General features: G+C 37.6%; 1 protein-coding gene across 2 annotated transcripts in view; it reads right to left on the minus strand.

Moving 5' to 3' along the window:
* The window catches only part of GMDS (GDP-mannose 4,6-dehydratase), a 617806-nt gene that overhangs the window by 110065 nt on the left and 482906 nt on the right, over nt 1–24835 (minus strand). For both annotated transcript variants that reach the window (XM_059399334.1, XM_059399333.1), the window contains exon 8: nt 12273–12391. In XM_059399334.1, coding sequence (XP_059255317.1) covers nt 12273–12391 — 119 coding nt within the window. The remainder of the gene's footprint in view (nt 1–12272; nt 12392–24835) is intronic.

Here is a 24835-nt window from a genome sequence, read left to right on the forward strand (position 1 = left end):
CTTGTCTCTCCTTCCTACTATAAATACTTTTATTATATTTAAGATTTCATTAGCGTGGATATTTCACACACTAAAAAAAAAAAAAAAAGGATTTATTTTATATCATCCTTCATAACTTTTGGAGCTCAATAGAACACCCCTAAAAATAAAATGTCATGTTGATTCCTTGAGAAAACACAAACACAAAGTGCACATATTTTCACAGACTAAGATGTTAAGTTTTTTTCTGCTGCAGAGTGGAGGATATTGATTTCTTATGTATGCATTTTAATAAAGCCTTCAGAGGGTCATTTAAAAGCAATATGAAGGGATGCCTGGGTGGCTCAGTTGGTTAAGCGTTTGCCTTTGGCTCAGGTCATGATCTCAGGGTCCTGGGATCAAGCTCCACATCAGGCTCCTTGCTCAGCAGGGAGCCTGCTTTTCTCTTTGCTTGCCACTCCCTCTGCTTGTGCCCTCTCTCTGACAATTAAATAAATTAAATCTTACAAATATTAAAAAAATAAAAGCAACATGAATTCTATATTTAAAAGGTATAAAAACCCCCTCAATCCCAATATAAGTAATCCACAATACATTTTTAAATCCACAGAAGATGAAACATGACGTATCTTCTATAAAGTAGGAAATTGAGGGCATAAAGATAATCTAGATGACTAAATTACATTACAAAGGTACACTTTTAATTTTTGTTTAAATTTTCAACCTGCAGCATTGTATTTAAAACAAAAAAGACCATACTTTGCCTATACCTTCTTTGATTTCTTTAATAAATGTTAGATTCCTGCAAAATTTTTTTTATGGAAAATAAATTTATAAGTCAGCTAGCTTAAATAAGAAAGAAAACATAAGTGAATGAAAAACGATTTATACAAAGTAATTCAAATTAAAATTTTTTGCTCTACATATTACAATTCAGAAGCAAAACTACCTCAAGAATACTACAAATAAGGACATTGGTCATGGGTTTATGGACTTCCACAGTCTTGGGATTAAGCAATGTCAAATGTTTTAAAATGTAAAATGTTATAGGAAAGCATGTTACTTTTTCCAAAAAGATAAGCTCCTGGACATTCTCCAATTTTCAGGTTATTTTTGACAGATTGCTATTATAATGTTTTTGAGGTAAGCAAACTAATTTATAAAGTAAATGATTAGTTCATTTGTAAGAACTTGATTCATCAAGAATGGGTAGGATTCGGTACCTAATGATTAATAAATAAACCAAAGTTCCTTAGGTTCTGACATGACTTGTATTATGAGCATAGCATCTCATCTCATATTAGGGATTGCTTTAGTCAGTAGGAACAGAAGCAATTTCCAGAAACTTTGGCTTTATTCTTTAGAGGTTCCAGTCATCTATTGGTCTACCTTTTCCAAGCCATATGAAAGAAAAAGGGGGTGTATGACTTTTGGGTTTTAGATTTCTTCATCTCATCTTAGTGCATTCCTGAATTTATTAATGACAGAAATGGAAAGTCCAGAGCACTCTTTTTACCTCAGTTTATCAGATGATAAATTCAATCCAATTGCAATTAAATTCATCTGGCACTTAGGCGATATTATGAGTACTGGAGATGGAAGGGATAGGATGGAAAAAGAAGAAAAGGAACAAACCAGTTGCAGGTGCTCACTGAACTGTTCTCATGGAAAGCTCTGGAATTTTTAAGTCTTTTCATTTTTAAGCAAGTACTCCTTCGCCCCTTCAAGACAACCCTAAAATCAAATCCTCCAATTTCCAAAAATTATTTTTCCATAAATTAAATTGTTGATTTTTGTTTTATTTTACTAAATGTCTGACACTATATTGGGCAGAATGAAAGGAATGGAAGGGAACTAGAATTAAATAATTCTCTGAAGGAGCCCACTGTCTAGCCTACCAGGGAAGGCAGAATCAGAGATGACTAATAACAAGGTAGAAAGTGATAAGGGATTGGCCTCAATGATTGTCAAGGTTCATGTCAAACCTGAGATTCTATAATTCTCTCAGGCTTTGCTACTCAAAGTGTGTTCTGTGGACTAGCAGCACGGGCATCACTTAGGATCTTGTTAGAGATTCAGAATCTCAGGCCCTGCCTGGATCTACTGATTCCACATCTGCATTTTAGAAGTTCTTTATAGATCTTGGATAACAGCCCTTGGTCTGTAGTGTCATTTGCAAATATCTTCTCCCTTTCCATGAGCTGCCTCTTTGTTTTGTTGACTGTTTCCTTTGCTGTGCAGAAGCTTTTTATCTTCTTGAAGTCCCAAAAGTTCATTTTCGCTTTTGTTTCCCTTGCCTTTGGAGATGTGTCTTCAAAGAAGTTGCTGTGGCCAGTGTCGAAGAGGTTACTGCCTGTGTTCTCCTCTAGGATTTTGATGGATTCCTTTCATCCATTTTGAGTTTAACTTTGTGTATGGTGTAAGAGAATGGTCGAGTTTCATTCTTCTGTATATAGCTGTCCAGTTTTCCCAGCACCATTTACTGAAAACACTGTCTTTCTTCCTTAGATATTTTTTTCTGCTTTGTCAAAATTATTTGACTATAGAGTTGAGAGTCCATTTCTGGGCTCTCTATTATGTTCCATTGGTCTATGTGCCTGTTTTCGTGCCAGTACCATGCTGTCTTGGCGATCATGGCTTTATAATCTAGCTTGAAATCAGGCAATGTGATGCCTCCAGCTTTGTTTTTCTTTTCCAACATTTCTTTGGCAATTCAGGGCCTTTTCTGGTTCCATACAAATTTTAGAATTGTTTGTTCCAGCACTTTGAAAAATGCCATTGGTATTTTGATCAGGATGGCGTTGAAAGTATAGATTGCTCTGGGCAGCACAGACATTTTAACAATGTTTTTTCTTCCAATCCAGGAGCATGGAATGTTTTTCCATCTTTTTGTGCCTTCTTCAATTTCTTTCCTGAGTGTTCTGTAGTTCCTAGAGTATACAGCCTTCACCTCTTTGGTTAGGTTTATTCCAAGGTATCTTATGGTTTTTGGTGCTATTGTAAAAGACAGGAACAGACACTTCTCCAAAGAAGACATACAAATGGCTAACAGACACATGAAAAACTGTTCATCATCATTAGTTGTCAGGGAAATTAAAATCAAAACCACATTGAGATACCACCTTACACTATTTAGAATGGCCAAAATTAACAAGATAAGAAACAACAAATGCTGGAGAGGATGTGGAGAAAAGGAACCCTCTTACACTGTTGGTGGGAATGCAAGTTGGTGCAGCCACTTTGGAAAATAGTGTGGAAGTTCCTCAAAAAATTAAAAATAGAACTATCCTATGACCCAGCAATTGCACTACTGGATATTTACCCCAAAGATACAGATATAGTGAAAAGAAGGACCACATGTACCCCAATATTCATAGAAGCAATGTCCACAATAGCCAAACTGTGGAAAGAGCCAAGATGTTCTTCAATAGATGAATGCATAAAGAAGATGTACCCAATGGAACATTACTCAGTCACCAGAAAGGATGAATACCCAACTTTTTCATCAACATTGTTGGAACTGGAGGAGATTATGCTGAGTGAAATAAGTCAAGCAGAGAAAGTCAATCATTATATAGTTTCATTTATTGGCAGAACATAAGGATAGCATGGAGGACATTAGGAGAAGGATGGGCAAAGTGAAGGGGGTAAAATCAGAGAGGGAGGTAAACCATGAGACATTATGGACTTTAGGAAACAAACTGAGCGTTTAGAGGGGTGGGGGATGGGTGAGCCTGATGGTGTGTATTAAGGAAGGCATGGATTGCATGGAACACTGGGTGTTCCATGCAAACAATGGATCATGGAACACAACATCAAAAACTAATGATGTACTGTATGGTGACTAACATGATATAATAAAAAAGTCTTCATTTTGAGAGAACCCAAGCCATTCACAGAATTTCAAAGGAAAGAGTTTGAGTAAAAAGGTGTCCTAATTCTGATAAATAGCCCATTACTTCTCAGGAGGGGTCAGGAGTTAGAGACGAAGAGATGTCTCATTATGTCCACAACCTCTATCCACCTACAGGTGGGCAAGTGTGTTCTTTCCCCTGCAGTGACCTTTCTCCAATGAGTGTCTGCACTCAGTTCTGCCTGGTCACACCAACGTAAAACATTTCTCGTCTCCACACATAAAACCAGTTGTCTAATGTTACTGTTCTCACATTTTATTTATCCCTTATTTTCAGTCAATTACCCATTTATTAATCGCAAACACTTATACAGAGCTTTGAAGCATCGGGCACTGTTTTAGGGGCTTCATATATTTTTAGTCCATTTACTCTTTACCTCATCCCTGTGAAGTCAGTATTCTATTATCCCCATTTTGCAGGTGGGAAAATGGAGACACAGTGATCGTAAATGACTCTCTTTGGTAGCTATGGGGCTGGGATTCAAGCTCAGGGGATGTGGCACGAGGATGGGAAGATGGTGCTTTTACAACACAATAGCATGCCAGGCTGTGTAGACAGAAGGACGAATGTCTTCGGAATGAAAGCTAGGAAGTCTGATATAAAGAAATGAAAACAGCATCCTTGGGAGAAAGAGGTCTGCCCTCCTGAAGAGTTTAGAAAAGCATATTTCTGCAAATTATAATCTATGAGTTACTGAGGTACAATACTATCCTTGGCCTTCCCAGCTTTGTTTAGATCTCAGTGTGTTTTCTTTGCTCCTTTCTGCCTGCTTTCTGACTGTGTGGACACTGTTCCCAAGAAGAACTTGCTGGCCTGTCAGAGCTCACAGCTGCAGCAGGGACTCTGAAGCCCAAGGAGCAGGCTTGGCCTTAGCACATGAAATTGCCTGTGGCTTCCCTGCTCTTCCTCCAGCTGAGATCGGTATGCTGATGCATGGGGCCCTAAGAAGATCCAGAGGAAGGAAATTGAAAAAAAACAAACAATAGAACAGAACTTGCAGACAGCATTCACAAAACCATCATGATTTTATTATCTAGCCCTGAGAAGGAATTTGATATTTTCAGACAAACTATGAAGAATATGCACTGTAAGCATTCTGTTCCCACAACTCCAATGGTATAACACAGAAAGACCTGGAGCAGGTCCTGGGCACTAGGCAGGTGAGTGCTGCCAGGGTGATGCTCGGCCACCCAGAAGACTCTTACAAAAGTGACAAAGTGATTAGCACCTCATATCAATCTCTTTTTTCTGGAAGAATTTGGAAAAAAAACTTTGTACTTTACCAAAATGTTATATACCACTCAGAGACAATTTTTAATATACCACTAAAAGCTTGATTTGTGGTTAGTGTGCCTTTTGAAACAAAATGAAGTCCACTGCCTGAAATTTGAAATAGATTTTAGTAAAACCGACTCAACTGCTTTACTGTACCTTTTCGGAGAAACTGCCAATGGCAAGTACTACTTCTGAAGACAGGGAAGGAGTCAGACTTAATAGGTATCTGGTATTCAGGTTTGAATGACAGAAGAACATTTCCCAGAGGGTGATCCACAGAACTCTTGTTTGTGTAAGCTTTTAATATAAACTTAAAAATTAAGCTTGGAAAATGCTGAATTAAACAAAGTTAAACAGTTTCTTTACTGGCAATTCTCCAAGGGGGTTTATAATATTCAGTATTTTCTAAATGAACTAGACATGGAATGCTTTCATCGACATCTCCTGGAATAGCATCCTACTTTGTGAGGGACTGTGCTAGGTCAGAAAATAGGCATTTGGATCATGGGAGTACAGGTCAGAGAATGGCCTGGTGACTGCAAACATTATCTTCAAGATGGGAGAAAGGCCAAGTCTCATCCACTTTTCCAAAGGAGAGTCTTCTTGGGGCACCTGGGTGGCTCAGTGGGTTAAGGCCTAAGCCTTCAGCTCAGGTCATGATCTCAGGCTCCTGGGATCTAGCCCCACTTCAGGCTCTCTGCTCGGTGGGGAGCCTGCTTCCCCTTCACTCTCTCTGCCTGCCTTTCTGCCTGCTTGTGATCTCTGTCTGTCAAATAATAAATAAAATCTTTTAAAAAATTTAAAAAAAAGAGTCTTCTTTGGGGATTCATTTATAATACTACCTGATATTTTTAAAAAATGTGTATAACATGAGTTCTCACTAAAAAAGGATACAAGTTCCTCACAGACAGTTTGGATACAGAGCAATATATATAGTAGATATAAACATTCACTATACACACACACACACACACACACACACACACTTTCTACATTCTACAATGTAGAAAGTGCCATTGTTAAATTTTTGGCACGTTTTCCTCTAATCTTTTATAGGCATAGTCTTAGAGAGTTTAGATCATACAACAGATCTAAACTTGTATCCTTTTTTTTTTTTTTAGTTTAAGATTGTTGTCATCATACTTTATGTTATTCAAAGTCCTCTTAAGCATTATTTCAAATAGTGTGATAACACTTTATTAAATTCACTTAAATATTCCTTGATGATAGGCTCTTAAAGTTCCTTGTTTTCTAATCCTTTTATTTAAAAAAATCAATTATATTGAGGTATATTTTACAAATAATAAAATATTTAACAAGGGTATAGTTTGATGAGTTTTGAAAAATGCCTGCATTCATCCAATCACCACTATAGTCAAGATATGAGACATTTCTACCACCTTAAAAGATTTCCCTGTTCTTTTTCCCAGTCATCAACCCAAACTCAGTCCATCTCACTCAAAAAATCACTGATTGGCTTTCGATCAGTCCAAATTATTCTTTCCAAGAATATCATATAGATAGAATTATACAGTACATACTGTATAATTGTGGCTGACCTTCTTTCACTAAGTAATGATGCTTGATTTTAAAATCACTAGATTTTAAAATTCATCCTAGTCCACTCCTTTCTGTAACTAAATAGTATTCCACTGTACAGATACATAACATTTGTTTATTCATTTACTCGTTGATTGAATGTTAGAGAAGGCAATGCTTTATTAGGAATGAAGCCATTAAACATATTCATGTATAAGACTCTATGTAGATATACATTTTCATTTTTCTTTGGTAAATGCCTGGGAAAATTGCTGGTCATGTGATAAATATAGATTTGATTTTTTAAGAAAGCCAAACTGTTTTTCAAAGTGGTTGTACCATTTATATTTCATCACTAATGTATGAGAGCTCTAGCTGTTTCAGCATCCTCAACTTGAGGAAATTTCCTTCAGTTCCTACCTAGTGTGTTGAAAGTTTTTTTTTCCTTTAATAATAAATAGTCATTAAATTTTTTTCAAATGCTTTTTCTATAACTATTGAAAAAAATCACATGGTTTCTCTCTTCCGTTTTTTAAAATACAGTGAATTATGTTGATATTTAAATTGTAAACTTATTTTGGATTCCTAGTACAAATCCCACTTGGTCATGATATATCAACTTTTTATATACTGATAGATTCAATTTGCTAATATTTTTGTAATGATTTTTTGTTTCTGTGTTTATGTGGAATACTAGTCTGCACACACTTAAACAGTTTTTGTGTTTAGTATCAGGATAATGTTGGCCAAATAAAATGAGTTAGGAAGTATTCTCTTTTCTAAGTGTTTATAGGAAGGGTATTATTTTCTTTCTTAAATACTCAAAATTGAGTTTTCTAAGAGATAGAACCAAGACTTCTATTTTTCTCTTCAGTCAGTTTTGGCAATGTTGTATCTTTTACAGAATTTGTCCATTTCCTCTAGTTTGAAAAACTCACTGACAGAAGTTTTTCATAATATATCCTTATTATTCTGTTAATATCTGCAGGATCTGTAGTGATGTTTCTTCTTTCATTTCTAATACATATAATATGTCTTCTCTTTTTCCCCTGATCAGTCTGGATGAAAGTTTATCCAGGTTGGGGTTGCACTGATTTTTCTCCAGTTTTTCTGCTATTTCATCAATCTCTCTTCTTACATTTATCAATTCTTCTTTCTGTTTGCTTTGGGTTTAGTTTGCTCTTCTTCTGGCTTCTTACAAGGGAAGTTACTTCTTACAATGGACAACTGGTTCGGGATCTTTTTTTTTTTTCAATATTGGTGCTCAAAGTCACAAACTTCTCTTGAAGCACTGCTTTAGCTAGATCCCACAAATTTTGGCATGCTGTTCCCATTTCATTTAGTTTAAAATATATTATAATTTCCTTTGTGGTTTCTTCATTAGCCTGTGAATTACTTAGAAGTGTGTTGTTTAGTTTCCAAATGCTTGGGGATCTTAAACATTTTTTTTTTTTTTGGTTGTTAATTTCTAATTGAATTTCATTTTGGTCAGAAAACATCTTCTTGTAATTTTAATACTTCAAAATTTATAAACTTCTCTTATGGCACTGAATATGGTCTATATGGTGAATGTTACAGGTACATTTGAACATATATGTATTCTGCTGCTCTGGGCTAGGGGGGTGGTATGTTCTAAGAATGTCAATTTGGTCAAGTAGACTTATTATGTTGTTCTAGTTTTTTCTATCCACAGAAGAGTGTTGAAGTACTCAAATATAAGGTTTGTCTATTTTTCCTCAGTTCTGTTAGTATTTTGAACTAATGGTAATAAGGTATATATACATTTAAAATTGCTATGTCTTCATGATGAATTGATCCCTTTTAAATTATGAAATGACTCATACCTTCTAATTTGATGAAGTCTAATTTGTCACATATAAATATAGCCATTCCAGATCCCTATGGATTAGTGTTTGCATTTTCTCTCTTTTCATCTTTTTATTTTTCACGTGTATGTTTATATTTAATGTGTGTCTCTTGTAGATGGCATATAGCTTTTTTATCAAGTGCAACAAATTGTTTCTTTGTTTTTAGAGAATTTAATGGACCTAATCATCAATATAGTTATTTGTTTTATATTTGTCCCATCTGTTATTTGTTCCTATTGTCTCTTCTTCTTTCTTTTAGATGAAACACTTTTTAAGGACTCCATTTTTAACTCTACTATTGCTTTATTGCTACTTTTTATTTTGTTTTTAGTAGTTTCTCTGGAGTTTGTAGTATGCACTTCAACTTACTTCAGATTATCTCTGAATAATTTTATATCAATTTGCATCTAGTTTAAGAATCTTACAAACAATAAAATAATGAAATGCTTCTATCCTGCCCCATACTTTATGCTACTGTTGTCATATAATTTATTTATGCATATTAGAAATTTCATAATAAGCATTATGATTTTTGCTTCTAACCAATTTCTTTTTAAAGAAATTTTAAAATGAGGGAAAAAACCTTTTCTGTTTTCCAACATATTTATTGTTTCTTTTGATCTTCATTCCCCCCTAGAAATCCACACCTAGAACTCTTATCATTTTTCTTTTCTCTAAATGTCTGCTATCAATGTTCTATTTTGGCCTTTGTTTGTCTGAAAATAATCTTTAATTCACCTCCATTTTTGAAACAGCTTCTCTGGGTATAGAATTCTAGGTTGTAGGGTTCTTTCAGCAGTTTAAAACTGTTACTCCACTGTCTTTCGTCTTACATAGTTTCTGATAACAAAACTTTCTTTTATCTGTTCCTTTGTAAACAGTTCTCTTTTTTCTCTGGCTGCCTTTAAAAGTTTCTCTTCAGCATTTATTTTCAGTAATTTGACTATGATGGGCCCTGGTGAAATTTTCTTTGTGTTAATCCTGTTTGGGATACAGTGTCTCTTAAAGATCTGTGATTTTATTGTTTTCACCAAATTTGGGGAGATTTTGGCCAATATTTAATTTTTCCTCTGTGATCTACCCACTTTTCCTCCTGGGACTCCAGTTACACATGTTAGGTAGCTTGATATTGTTTCACAGATCACTGAGACTCTGTTATTTTTTGTTTGTTCTCTTTTATTTTTTTTTTCCTTCTCCAGCCTTTTTTTTTTTCTTCCATGTTTCATCTTGGATAATTTCTAATATTATACTTCTATATACTTATAGTTCAACAATCCTTTCTTCTGCAATATTTAATCTGTTCTTGATACCAACAGTGAAGTTTTCATTTCAGATATTTAATTTTCCATCTCTAGAAGCTCCATCTAGCTATGTTTAAATATATATTTTCTCACTCTTCTCACTAAACCCATATTTTTCTTAAGATATTTGAGTGTAGTTATAATAGCTTTTTAACATCTCTGAGTGCTTATAACATCATCTCTATTATTCCCCAGAATGTTTTTACTGATTGGTTTTTCTCTTGGTTATAGGCCATATTTTCCTGCTTCTTGACAGTCCTACTCATTCTTTTTTATTGAATGTTGAATGTTAAGAAATTTATGTTATGAGTCTAGATTTTACTCTCTTCTTTTGAAGAATGCTGGGCTTTGTTATGGTAGAGGTTTGTTCCTTGTGTCCTTTTGAAGTTTGTACTTAAAGTTTGTTAGTCTAAGTCTGGAGTAGCCTTTACTCTCAGGATTAGCCACATTATTGAGACATAGTGCTTTAGAATTGGTATCACTTCTCTGAGTGATGAAAAAGTTCTCTCCACTGAGACTGGCTGAAATGCAAATGATTCCTAGACTTGAGTAAGCTCTGAAGAATGCTCAGTTCCCAGCTCCCAGAGAGTTCTTCATCTAAGTTACTTCTTATTATTTAATACAAACTGAATGGGGTCCTTATACAGATTTCTGGAGGTTTTTCTTTGGAGAGCCCACTTTTCTAGAACTCTGCCCCCTAATGTTCGTTGACTCAGACTCTAAATTCTGACCTCTACCTCCTCAACTCAGCAAAACAGTTTTCTCTGTTGGAGTGCCTCTTTCATGTTTCATGGTTAAGACTGTGCCTCCAGGAAGAGGCCCAGAGTGATTGCAGGGGTCACCTCATTTGTTTCTTTTCTATCAAAGATCACAGACCTGCACTACCTATTGTCCAATGTCTAAAACAACTACTTCATATATTTTATATAGTTTCCTTTTTTTTTTTAAGATAGGAGATTTAATCTGATTTCTGTCATTCTATCACAGCTCAAAGTAGAAATCCTTTCTTATATTTCAAAAATGGATTTTGGAAAACAGTTTGGCAGTTTCTCAAAAAGTTAAACATAATCATATGACCCAGAAATTCTACACCTAACTATATATTCAAAAGAACTGAAAGAAGGAACTCGAGTGAATATCAGTATATCCATGTCACAGCAGCATGACTTGCAATAGCCAAAATCTGGAAGGGACCCAGTGTTCATGAATGGATGAACAAAATGTAGCATATACATATAATGGAATATTATTCAATTTTAAAAAGGAATGAAATGATGATATAGGCTACAACATGAATCAATCTTGAATATATTGAGTTTTATGAAATAAGCCAAACACTAAGGACCAATACTATATAACTTGATTTATATGAGGTACCAAGAGTAGGCAAATTCTTTGAGATATAAAGTAGAATGGTGTTTGCCAGGGGCTGGGGGGAGGGATGGATGGCAAGTTACTGTTTAATGGGTCCCGTGTTTTAGTTGGGGAAGATGAAAAAGTTCTGGAGATGGATGGTGGTGATAGTTGTATAACATTGTGGATATATTTATTGTCACTGAAATGTATATTTAAAAATGGTTAAAATAGCAAATTTTGTGTATGTGTATATATGTTTTAACACAATAAAAAATTACCAGAAAAAATTTTTTCCATCTATAATAAAGGACTTCAGAAAAATCTTGCAAACATTCCAAAAATTTCACTCCAAAATCTGTGTAACAGAGCACATAAATGCAACACATGATTATAAACTAGATCATTTTGGTATAAAGCATATCATTGGCCCAGCTGGCAAAACTCAAATGAAATCTGAGGATTAGAGAGTTGTAACCTATCATTGTGAATTTCCTAATTTTGATGATTGTACTGTGTTTATGTAGGAGAATACCACTGTACTGTGTTTATGTAGGAGAATACCATTGTTTACAGGAAATACACACAGAAGTCCAGGGGTGATGGGGCATCAGGTTGGCAACCTACTCTCAATGGTTCAAAGAAAAGAAGACTGTTTGTAATGGATTTGAAATTTCTCTCTCAGTTTTTTTGTGGTTTCAAAATTTTAAAATATAGATGAAAATATTAAAAACAATTGTATAATATTATCACATTGATCTAGTAAGAGTAGGATTACCTACAGTTAAATCACAGTAAACCATGTGTCAGCCATAGAAAAAATTTAAAAATAAAAAAATTAAAAACTTAAAAAGAAAAGAGATAAAATATAACTGGGATTGGATGTAATGCAGAACAAAGCCCCTGTTTCATACTGAAACTCCATGTATTGCTCTATAAGAGACTAAAAGGGGAAAAAGACAAAACCAAGTTGGAAGAGCAAGCACACATGCAAACCTGCCATCAAGTGTCTGATATGTGACCGGAAATCAATTCATACTTACACAATTGTTTTTCCAATGTGCAAAAACGATTTCTCTACAAATTCCCGAACACTATGGACTTCCCCAGTCGCTATGACAAAATCCTCTGGCTCATCATTCTGCAACATCAGCCACATAGCCTAGAAAGAGAGAGAGGCACATCCAAGTTAAAGTTGCATCCAGCTGTCACTTGAGAAACATGATTGTATCAAAAACATATAACTGGAGGGTTGTAGCATGGTGGGTTAAGCCAATTTCCTTGGTTTTGATTCAGGTCATGATGTTGGGGTCTTGAGATAAAGCCCCACATCGGGCTATGCTCCAGCATGCAGTCAGCTTAGAATTCTACCTCTCCCTCTGCATCCCCACCACACGTGCACTCTCACTCTCTCCCTCAAATGAATAAAAAAATCTGTAAAAAAATAAAATTAGATATGGACATTGCTAAAAGGTAAACTGAGGCATATTAATTCCTCCCCCCCAAGACTTTATGGGAACATACATCAATTTGAATAAGGCAGCACTAAATCAAAGGTGGTTAAGAGTGCTATACCAACAGGAACTAGGTGTAGGGTTTTCATACAGTAGACACTGAAGCAAAATAAAGGAATTACGTGATTGACTATAGTTTACACGTTGCCTTATTTGAAAAAGCAGAGGTAACTGTTTGTGATTGGTTGTTCCTAAGGTTCCTTTTGTTGGATTTGAGTGCACTCACTCTGGCTTAGGTTTTGGTTCACTTACATAGGCTGTTAAGGAATTAAATGTCACCTCAGTCTAACGGCCTCCTTGTTTGAATACGTTGACACGCACAGCTAGAAAATAACCATAAATTTAAAACAATATTCTCAACATCACAGTAGTGGTTCTCCAACTTTAATGAGCATCAGAAGCATCAGGGGAACATCTCAGCATAGATGCCTGGGACACAGAAGTTCCCACCAATAGGCTGGAAGACATGTTTTAGGCACCTTGATTCTCACATAGCAGGTCTTTGGGCTATAATTTAGAGGAACAAGACATTCAAAACCATCTCTGGCAAATAAACTTTCTATAGTATATTTAAGAAAAGAAGAGCTTACAAAGAATTGCCCAATTTTCCTTAACATCATGGACAAAAGGTAAGGAAAAGTCATTTGAAGACAGATGATCTTCCTCAAAAGTAGAACCAAATTTCCTAACAATAAAGTTAGAAATTTTTCAGGGTGTTGACATCAAAAAGCAAAGTAAATCAAGAATCATTAAAGGGAAAACAATTATGTAATGAACAGTACTGCCACTTTTAAAAAAGTTATTTGGGTGGTAATAAGAATGTACCAGAGTTCAGGATTCATCAGGCAGCATTTCAAGGTCAGGTGCTCAGTGTGTGCTTCAGAGTGGTGCACTTTTTCAATAGGAACAAGAAGTCTAGCTGAGCAATAGTGCGGTTGCGTGTCTCAGACACAAACTGGTGGCAATGATCACAGCCCTGCTCCAGTAGGTTATAACAACTTTTATCAGCAGCACACAGGCCTATCATTTCTATAGTTTGGAACTGTGCATTAATTTTAATGATTTTGTTATACAGATTGAAGATGTAGATTAAAAACCACAAAAGTATAGCTTGTATGTGATTGCAGCATGCCTCTTTAAGAAAAATCCAAGCTTCCAACAACAGCGACAACTGTTTTTTTCCATCACTTTCATCCACTTTTCAAAATAAAATAGGTGAAAATAACAGGCACCTCACTAGAACACAGTCCCCAACATTATGTGTATTACACTCTGGTTCAATATCTAAAGAAAACTGTTCAGATTGGCGTCTCCCTCATTGGTATTGAATCAGCTGAAAGACAAGCTGCTGAAGGCAGTGGAGCACCTTCTTTCTCAGAGGATGTAACCCAAAAAGGTTTAATTCCTCTTTATTCACTTGAATTGGTGGCACCCTTCTAAAAAAATAAAAAAAAAAAACCCAGATATTTATCTTTTACTTAAAGTTATTTCTTGTGAAAATTTTGTATTCTTGGTCTATTATAAGACTTTTCAATATTATTTTTGTTTAACGGAGGATGAGACTTTTGGCAGTTTTATGTGGCTTCAAGGCACGCACACTGGGTGGGACAATGGCAGTAGATTGGGGTCAGCGACATACTTAGAAGTAATTAATGAAAGTGTCTTGGCTAGGAGGGAGTTTTGCTGGCATTCATGAAAATATCTACAGGTGTCATTTTGCATTAAGAGATCACAGCTGATGAACTGAGTCACAACACTTTAAAAATTCACACTAGTAAGGTTAGTATTTATAATAATACTTGATCCATTTTTAAAAGGCAGGACATGCAAGAGGTTCTCTTCATTGGGATAGTCCATGTAGCACAGAGTCGCCAAGATATTTGTACCTCCCTGAACTCAGGGCTTTTGCCCACTATTAAAAATGCTCTGGGGTCTGAAATGCAGCCCAGGTCTGCTGGCCAAGCCTTGTGACAACACCCTCTGTTGTTAAGGTCCTCACAGAGGTGTCTTTTGTTGCGGGCCTTGAGGCACATGTGCATTAGTAGAGATCTGGTGGGGGGCTAGCTCCTTGTGTCTCCATGTCTTGCACGTGCAGTTCCTGTGGCCTAGAATGCCCTCTTCTCTCCTCTGTCTGGAAACTCTGACCACTCCTTCCAGATCCCACACAAGAGCCCCAGGTCTAGTCCTTGGAATGAATTCATATTATCTCACTGAGTTTCCGTGTGACCAATGGCACACAGTATTGTTGACTTCACTGGGACTGAGCCTGCCCTTTGGCCACCCTTCCCCAGCTAAGCTGACCCTCTCATCTCCCTTGAGTGTACGCACACGCACACACACCCACCCACCCACACACATGCACGAACACACACACACACACACACTTGTTTTGGCTTTCTTTAAAAATACTTTCAAAGTTTTTAGGAAAAACTAAATTATGCTTCTGGCTAGGATTTCTATTTGAACATTTTTCTGAGGGATTAGTGTATACACTTACATGTGTTTTACTCAAATTTCCATTCTAAAAATAACATTTAAAATAGGTCTTTCAGGACTGCTCAGCTTATTTTATTTCTTTTGAAACACTATGTTGTGCTAGAATGGTTTTGAAAAAATTATATTTTTAGTCATGTGAAAGAAAGCAAGGGCTTGCTAAAAATAAAAGGAGAAAATATGATTACTGGTTAATGGTGGATTACTTTAAACACTGGGCACAAGTTCCCTGGTACTTGTTTTGTTCCCCAACAGGAATTTGGGGATCCGTAGGAGCCTCTCACTTTCACTAAAGTGAGTGCCAAGAATCTGCTCTTTTCTTTTCCATCAGACTATCTGTGGCCTTTGACCTATCAATTTCTAGGCATTTCCTGTAGAGTTCATATTGTACCAGACTCAAGTCTGGGAATGGGAAGGGAAAGGATATACAACTCCAGATTTATTTGTTATTACTGAATAGTTTACTGGTTTTAACAGAGGGAAAGGGCTTTGTTTAAATTTCCACCGAGCATAATTAATGGTTATTGACTGGTAAATGAAGAACAGGTGACATTCTGGATTAGAAGATAAATGATCTTGTGTTCTGGTGTGATAATGGGTTAGTAATTTGCCACAAAGCCGAGGCCCAGTGCATCCCATCATAATGCTAGATCATGTCCAGGACACAAAGGCCCCTGTGTGAGAAGTACTCAGCCATTCACCTCCTTATACAGCTGCACACGTTGATTTGGTCCATTTATTCTCTGATGGATGGCACAACTGAGGCAAAAGCTCACCACTTCTCACCTTCCTGTTCACATGCTGAACATATGACCCATGACACAGCCAGGCCACAATCTGTGATCAAATCGCCACTCGGCTTTGGCTTCTGACTATAGAAACAATTTTGAGGTTACATGTTTTAGATGTCAGTCCTCTCTCTTTGTCTCTCAAGGAATGAAGGAGAAAAAAGAGAGTTCTTCCCACATTCTTTCAGTGCCCTTTAAGGATATGACTGACTTATCCACTTCCTCTGATACTTATTTACTTTCTGCCGTGACCTGATCACCAGTGCAAACAAAAAAATCTCCTGCTTTTTAATCCATCCCACAGGGAGGAAAGACAATCAGTTAAGGAATGTACCAAGGCTTCAGATTCTTCAACATAAAAATGTCCCTTAATGGCAAATGAAAAGTGCAGTTTTCAAATCATGTCTCACATTCATTTTGCTTTTAAGGTACATGAAGTAGAGAAGAAATCTGAGGCCATATCATTGACCTCTGAAGGCCGAGTGTAGATGGCTGTGTATTAGTTAAATTCGGACATGCGTTCTTTTCTAACTGTATAATTATAGATAGAAGCTATCTGTTTTCTAAATCTAATTAAGAGAAGTCAAAATAAAACTGTAGAAAATTTGAGTGAAAACACTGCCCCCCACAATCTACTCTTTGGCCATTCAAGTCATGAACGCGGAAGTAGGCAGTGAAGGATCATTCCTCTCTCCTTGATTTGGTAGCTCTGGAGGCTGTTCACAGCTGGACCAGTGAAGGAGAACACCCAAAGTACATCACCACAGCCGACTAACTACACCTGATTCCATGCATGCCTTTTGGGGTGTGATGTGTGTTTGTCTTAAAAATCTGGATTCTACAATTGCTTCTACCTCGCCATTAACCTCCAGTTCAGTATCCAAGCCACAAACACTTATTAACTGAGCTGTCATCCATGAATAACAAGATTTGTTAATCAAGGTTATGTTTAACTATGTTTATTTGACTGCTGCTTTTTCAGCCCTGTGCTTTGTGCTTTATGTGCTACTGTCATAAAAATCTTAAAAGATTTTTCAATGTTTTTATTAATTTATTATCTAATGATTCTATATATAGATTAATTAACATATAATTAGTCTATATATTAGGGGAGAAGGTCTATGAAATAATTCTAATAAAAATCATAGGAATTTGAAAAAATGGATATTAAAATTCCTGATTAAAAAATGCCAGCTGGGGTTCCAATCACATACATTTTGTCTTTAAACTTTGTTCAGTAGCTGTTTTCATGATAACAGCCTGGTATGCACAGTTTAGGTCAGGACTTCAAGTAGTCTTGCACTAGATCAGGCCTTATGCTTTGCAGTACCAACATATGTAGTTTGTGCTCGCTGTAGTTCTGAGGGTTAGCAGGGGATACTCCCTCTTACTATGACATAGTTGGGAAACAGGTGCCATATGATTATATAAAAAAACCATCTAGTGGAACCAGAAAAGACCTCGAATAGCCAAAGGGATATTGAAAAAGAAAGCCAACGCTGGTGGCATCACAATTCCGGACTTCAAGCTCTATTACAAAGCTGTCATCATCAAGACAGCATGGTACTGGCACAAAAACAGACATATAGATCAATGGAACAGAATAGAGAGCCCAGAAATAGACCCTCAAATCTATGGTCATCTAATCTTCGACAAAGCAGGAAAGAATGTCCAATGGAAAAAAGACAGCCTTTTCAATAAATGGTGCTGGGAAAATTGGACAGCCACATGCAGAAAAATGAAATTGGACCATTTCCTTACACCACACACAAAAATAGACTCAAAATGGATGAAGGACCTCAATGTACGAAAGGAATCCATCAAAATCCTTGAGGAGAACACGGGCAGCAACCTCTTCGACCTCTGCCGCAGCAACATCTTCCTAGGAACAACGCAAAAGGCAAGGGAAGCAAGGGAAAAAATGAACTACTGGGATTTCATCAAGATCAAAAGCTTTTGCACAGCAAAGGAAACAGTTAACAAAATCAAAAGACAACTGACAGAATGGGAGAAGATATTTGCAAACGACATATCAGATAAAGGACTAGTGTCCAGAATCTATAAAGAACTTAGCAAACTCAACACCCAAAGAACAAATAATCCAATCAAGAAATGGGCAGAAGACATGAACAGACATTTCTGCAAAGAAGACATCCAGATGGCCAACAGACACATGAAAAAGTGCTCCATATCACTCGGCATCAGGGAAATACAAATCAAAACCACAATGAGATATCACCTCACACCAGTCAGAATGGCTAAAATCAACAAGTCAGGAAATGACAGATGCTGGCGAGGATGCGGAGAAAGGGGAACCCTCCTACACTGTTGGTGGGAATGCAAGCTGGTGCAGCCACTCTGGAAAACAGCATGGAGGTTCCTCAAAATGTTGAAAATAGAACTGCCCTATGACCCAGCAATTGCACTATTGGGTATTTACCCTAAAGATACAAATGTAGTGATCCAAAGGGACACATGCACCCGAATGTTTATAGCAGCAATGTCCACAATAGCCAAACTATGGAAAGAACCTAGATGTCCATCAACAGATGAATGGATCAAGAAGATGTGGTATATATACACAATGGAATACTATGCAGCCATCAAAAGAAATGAAATCTTGCCATTTGCAACAACATGGATGGAACTAGAGCGTATCATGCTTAGCGAAATAAGTCAAGCAGAGAAAGACAACTATCATATGATCTCCCTGATATGAGGAAGTGGTGATGCAACATGGAGGCTTAAGTGGGTAGAAGAAGAATAAATGAAACAAGATGGGATTGGGAGGGAGACAAACCATAAGTGACTCTTAATCTCACAAAACAAACTGAGGGTTGCCGGGGGCAGGGGGTTTGGGAGAAGGGGGTGGGATTATGGACATTGGGGAGGGTATGTGATTTGGTGTGTGCTGTGAAGTGTGTAAACCTGGTGATTCACAGACCTGTACCCCTGGGGATAAAAATATATGTTTATAAAAAATAAAAATTAAAAAAAAAAAAAAGAAAAAAAAAAACATCTAGCATAAAACCAGGGGCTGGTCTTAAGGACTTTTTCATCTATTAATTTTCTTCATGGCCAAATGTACTGTGGTTTGTGGATTCATTTGATAAAGAGTCCTTCATCTTCATTTTAAAGATCCTGAGTTTCTAAGGAGGAAAAGAATCATTATATAATAAATTAATAAGAACAACAGAACACAATTTAGAAAGTGACAGAGCTTTTACTTCTTACTTTTGGTGTTAATGTATTATTCTAGTTTGATATGCACCAAAAGAAAAAGGCTATGTCAAAATCTGCCCTGCTCTTTGTGTTTTTCTTCCAGCCACATACACCAATCTATAAATTCCAAGGCTGAGGTTAGTTTTCCTCATCCTTGGATGAGAACTGAAAACCTAAAAGCCCCTAGTCTTATGTGAATCATTTGGAAATGAACTTTTCTGGCATACCATATGCAGATTCAAGTTAAGTACTTATTTCTTCTATGAATCTTTTAGTATATTTCCCTCTTTTATTGTTCCATTTCTTTCCAGGTGTACCAATTATGCTCATGTTGTATCTCTTTTCTTCTGCCTTCTATGCCTGTTATACTCCATCTAATTATTTTTATGCTTGGTCTTCTCCATATTATTTTATGTGGTTTCTTCCTGCTTGTTCACCTGTTTTCAGTAACATTTATTTTAAATTTTGTTGCTAAGGTGGCTTCAGTTTCTGGACTGATTTCCTTTTTCTCTTCTATATCCTTCCTGATTACTTCCAGCTTAACTCTTTCAATTATTTTCTTTAAGCCAGGGTCAGCAAACTTTTTCTTAAAGGGCAAAGTAGTAAATATTTTAGGCTCCTGAGCCATATGGTACCTAACACAAGTACTCATTTCTGCTATTGTGGCACAAGATGAGCCACAGACAGAACAGAAACAAATGGGCATGGCTTATTCCAATAAAACATTATTTACAAACACACTCACTGGCCCATGGACTGTAATTTGCCCACCTTTGTGTTTAGCAAACCGAACACAAACATGTTGCCTATAATTTTCTGAAAGCTATGGAGGACAATGAACTGAGCTCCAGCCATGTATTTTTCTTAGGATATGGGTTATTCATCTGTTTTGCTCCTTTTCTTCTTCTTGCAATCCTTTCTTCACTTTCACCTCTGGTATAGATCCTGGGGGTAGTGCTTTTTCAATTATTAATACTGTTCAAACAAAGTGGGATCATTTGCTGAAGAATTGTATGAGAAGATACAGGAAAGCATACTGAGGGCGGCTGGCTGCTGCATTTCAAAACTTCTCTCTAAACCCTCTCCTCAAACTCATAATATTCTCTGTTTCAGGATGTCCTCCCTTTTCAGCCCTTGGGTGGTTCACGTTGCTCACAGAACAGTCCATCAATCACCAGGCTGCTATGGTGCTGTCTGGCAGTATTGCCTCCTCTCTGCCCCTCCCCGGATCACAGCCTGCATCGTCTCTCAGCTCCAGGGCTATGGCACTGACAGTGAAACTGGTTTCTCCTTCAGCAGCATCTCCATGCCAACCGGCAGTATTGACACAGGTATCTATAGTCTCCGATCCTATGTAATATGTAATATCATTTTGTGGCCGCTTAGAACTGAAAATTAATTTGAGCAAAATCTACAGCTTGTATGTATGTTTAGCATAACATATTCTGAGTGCATAATGAATTATTTTAAGTTGATTATATATATCCCAAAATTATGTGACCATAAAGATAATATATGAAAAATCTTTAATGAGAAATCCACATATAAATAAACCCATTTGTCTAATGCTGCTTAATAAGCCATCCTAAAACGTAGTGGCTTAAACCTTTTTCATGCTCAGGAGTCTATGAGCTAGGAATTTTGGAGGGCTCGGTGCAGATGGCTCATCTCCGCTCCCTGTGGCCGAGGTGATCGGACTGGCCTCCCTCACAGGTCTGGGTCCTTGATGCTAAATGCACCTCAGTTCTCCTTCACTCGTCCCCCAACCATGTGGTCCCTCACCATCTAGGTCAAACTTTTTTACAAAACAGAAGCTGCAAGGCCTCATGAGGCCTTGGCCTAGAAGTGACCCAGAGTTACTTCCTCTACATACTCCTGTTTATAGGGTCAACCCAAACTCCAACAAAGGGGAAACAGATCTCCTGCTTTATCAGAAGAGTAGTAGAGTCACAGAGCAAATGGGCCTGCTGAATGGGAGGGATTATTGCAGCCCTCTCTAGAAAAAATCTATTGCAAAGGGCTATCTTGTAATGACTAATATAAGCTGATTGCTTCAATATAGTAACGAAGTGACTATGTTTGTCTTTGACATAAGCATTACTATCTCGGCCTGTAGTTTCTATGTAGAGAGCTCTGTCTATCTTTAACTTTGTTCAGTGTTAGGCTTATAAGAGGGCAACAGTAATTCACAGACTAACACCTGGAATATGGAAACTCACTTTCAGGTCACTGTAATTTAACAAATGCTCTAACTTGGCCCTGACACCATTCCTGTCACAACATACTTCCCAGAAGTGGTTGTTTCCTGGAGCGTGCCCAGCCACCTACCTCAACCAGGTGTTTCCAATTACCTGTTCCCACTCGCATACCCAGGTAAGCCATTCTAGAATTAGTTCCTGGCTCAGCAGGAACAATATAAAAGCTGTGGGCATGCAGCAGGAAGTTACTCTATCCTCATGACCACCTGATCATCCATCTCCCTCCTCGTGGTTCCTGGCCTAAACATGTTCTCAGGAAGCCAGCTCTGACTTTTCTGTGACCTTATCCTTCAAACCCATCCTGACCACCTGGTTCTACCTCTCAGTCTGACTCTGACCTTTGGAATCCAACTTCTGGGTTGGTTCTGGGCTCCCTGAATAACAGGTCCTAGCATTGCAATAGCTCTCTCAGTTCCAGGTTTGATGATCGTTGTTACCAATAAATAAAAACTATAGACACACCATATGATGTACATTACGAGAGATATAGATAGGACTTTACAAGCTTAGTCTGAAACAATGCTGCCCAAGAGAAATCTAACACAAAGCACACATTGCATTTAAAAATTTCTGTTAGTCACATTAAAAAAGTAAAAGGGTGAAACTAATTTTTTTATTTAACCCAATATATACAGTATGGTAACATTTCAATATAAAATATTATCAGGACATTCTACATTATTTTTCTGTGTACTAAGTCTTTGAAGTCCAGTGTGTATTTTGCATTCATACCCCATTTCAGTTCAGACTGGGCACCTTGCTCAGTAAGTACAGGCAGCTAGTGAGCCCTGCATGGGATGGGTCAGTGCTGAAAAGTAGGTTTCCCTCTTGTAGGGAAGGAGAGTCCACATACTGTGTGATGTGCTGCCATAATTCTATTTGCTCAACTTGTCAGATTCAGCTAGGGCTTCTTGGAGGAGACCTCTTCATCTCTGCAGCACAGCTGGAGGAATAATACTCCTCTTCTTCCTCTTCTGTGATTGTCTCCACCTCCAGACTTTTCCTGTATGGATTTTATCAGTGATGGCAACTAGGAGACAGAGAGCTTGAAAAGCAGTCTAACTAGCTCCTAACTTATGATCACCTATATTTGAATGTTTGCCTTGTCCATGTACAAATGGGCAACAATATCATATCTCTAGGTATTTACTCCCCAATTAGCATTCCTGGGGAGTAAATACCTACAGAACCACTTATGGATATGTTGAAAGGCAGTGTTGAAGAGAAGAGTCAGGAGCTCTCAAATTTTAGTGTGCATTAGAATCATCTGTAAGATTAAAACACAGATTGCTGGCTTCCTCTAGCCCAAGAGTTTCTCATTCAATAGCCCTGGGGTGGGGCCTGAAGATTTATATTTCTAAGAAGATCCAGGGCTAAGCTGAGTTTGCTTGTCTGGGGACCACACTGAGAACCACTGCTTATTGTGGCTGGAGCTCAAACTTGGATGGACCACCTGTGTTTAAACTCCAGCTCCAGGACTTACCTGGTAATTTCTGGCAAGTTCCCGAATCTTCCAGTCCCTCAGACAAATGAGAACAATAACAGTATTTACCAAATAACAGTATTTGTTTTTAGGATTAAATAGGTTAATATAGGTGAAGTGCCTGGAACAGTGCCTGGGATATAGTGAGTGTTTAAAGACTATTATTTATCATGATGATGATGATGACAACGATAATTATGTAGCCTGTGAGGGTTATTGGTGCCTGGGAGGATATAGTTTCTCTCCATGATCAAATTCTTGTACCCATATATGGCATGGGGAGGGAAGACTGAGAGGGTGGAGTGAATTTAATCCTGATTCTGTTAGTCAGAGCCACAGAATTTTATAGCTGGAAGGGACCGCAGAGATGTTCTCATCCAGTTCAATTCATCTGAGAGGTGAGGCAACTGAAACCAGGGAGAGTATGTGACTTGCTTAAAGTCACATACCTAGTTAGTGCCAGAGCTGTAAGTAGACCCTCAGTTCCCCCTTTTAGTGTTCTTTTTACTGCATTAGGCGAACATGCATTTTCATGTAAAAATTCTGTTACAAATGGTTGTTAGAAACAGTTGCATGGACTTCTATGGCCTAACCTAGTACTGTTAGTCAGTCAACATTCATGAAAAATTTAGGTGGCAGGTGCCAGGCACTCTGCTAAAGTCTGACAGTCTATCAGGGAGGGATAAACAAGGTAGCTGCGGTGCCTGGCTTATGGAACACCAACATTTATATACGAAAAGTGTTTTGAAAGTTCGACATTTAAGAAAGAACTTCTGAACCATAAACTCCACATCGTAGCCAGAAGACACTAGGCAAGGAAGCTTCCTAAAACCTTTTCCCTAAGCAAGACTATCCTTACCCACAGCTCTTGCTGAGGGAGTGAAACAGGCAGCCATATTTAAGCCAGGTGACCTGTCTTTATACCTCCTCTTCTTCCCAGCTCCCTTATCATGGATGGAGACCTGACATATTCTGGGTCAGTCTCCAAAGGGTCTGTATAAGAGATCCAGAGGCTGAATGAGTAGGACAGCACTGAACACTGGGGCTGGATGACTGCCACACAGAGTCAGTCAGCCCTGCTGAAGCCAAGGGGAGGCCGGCAGAAGAAGCAGAGCCGAGCACCGAGACATATTGGGGCAGAGGAGTGGGAAAAGTCAGACTACAAGGCTTGGGGGGCAAGGAGAGGAGAGATGCACAGACAAACAGGAAGGCAGATTTCATTTCCCAGTTCCTATAAAGTATCCCAACACTCTTCATGATAAATCCCATTTTACTTGAATTTCTCTGAGTTGGTTTCTACTCCTTATGCCAATAAACTCAGATGATAACAGCTGCAGAAGGAACAAGACTTTCAGAACTTTGCTGAGTCTGAGTGCGTGGGACCAATCATGTATCAGGCTCTGTATTCAGCGCGGGAAGGCAGTTCCAAAGGCGATAAGGCACCATTAGAGATCTTAGAATCCACACAGAAGACTGCCAAGCGCCCAACAGCAACGAAAATAACATAAGGCCAATGAGATAAATGCTAGCAGGAAAGGAGGTATGGAGCAGAAAGGAGGAAACAATTACCGCACAGAAGAGGAGCAGGAGAGTTCCAGAGAATTCTTAGTCTGTTTTTCATTCCCAGTGAGCACTGTTCACTGCTCATTCTTGAGCTCCTCTAAAGAACTACAGCCTAGGACACATGTACCATCTTTCTAACTGGAAATCAGTGTCCCACTTAACTTGTTCACTTAAACTCATTTCAAATGTGTTTCTCCACAATGTCCTCATTCACAAAAATTAGGATTTCAAATTAAAAGTCACTCTCCCACTCAATTCTCTTAAAATTATACTTGAATAGATTTA

The sequence above is a fragment of the Mustela nigripes genome, chromosome 5 (genome assembly GCF_022355385.1).
Source record: "Mustela nigripes isolate SB6536 chromosome 5, MUSNIG.SB6536, whole genome shotgun sequence".
NCBI classification, from domain to species: Eukaryota; Metazoa; Chordata; class Mammalia; order Carnivora; family Mustelidae; genus Mustela; species Mustela nigripes.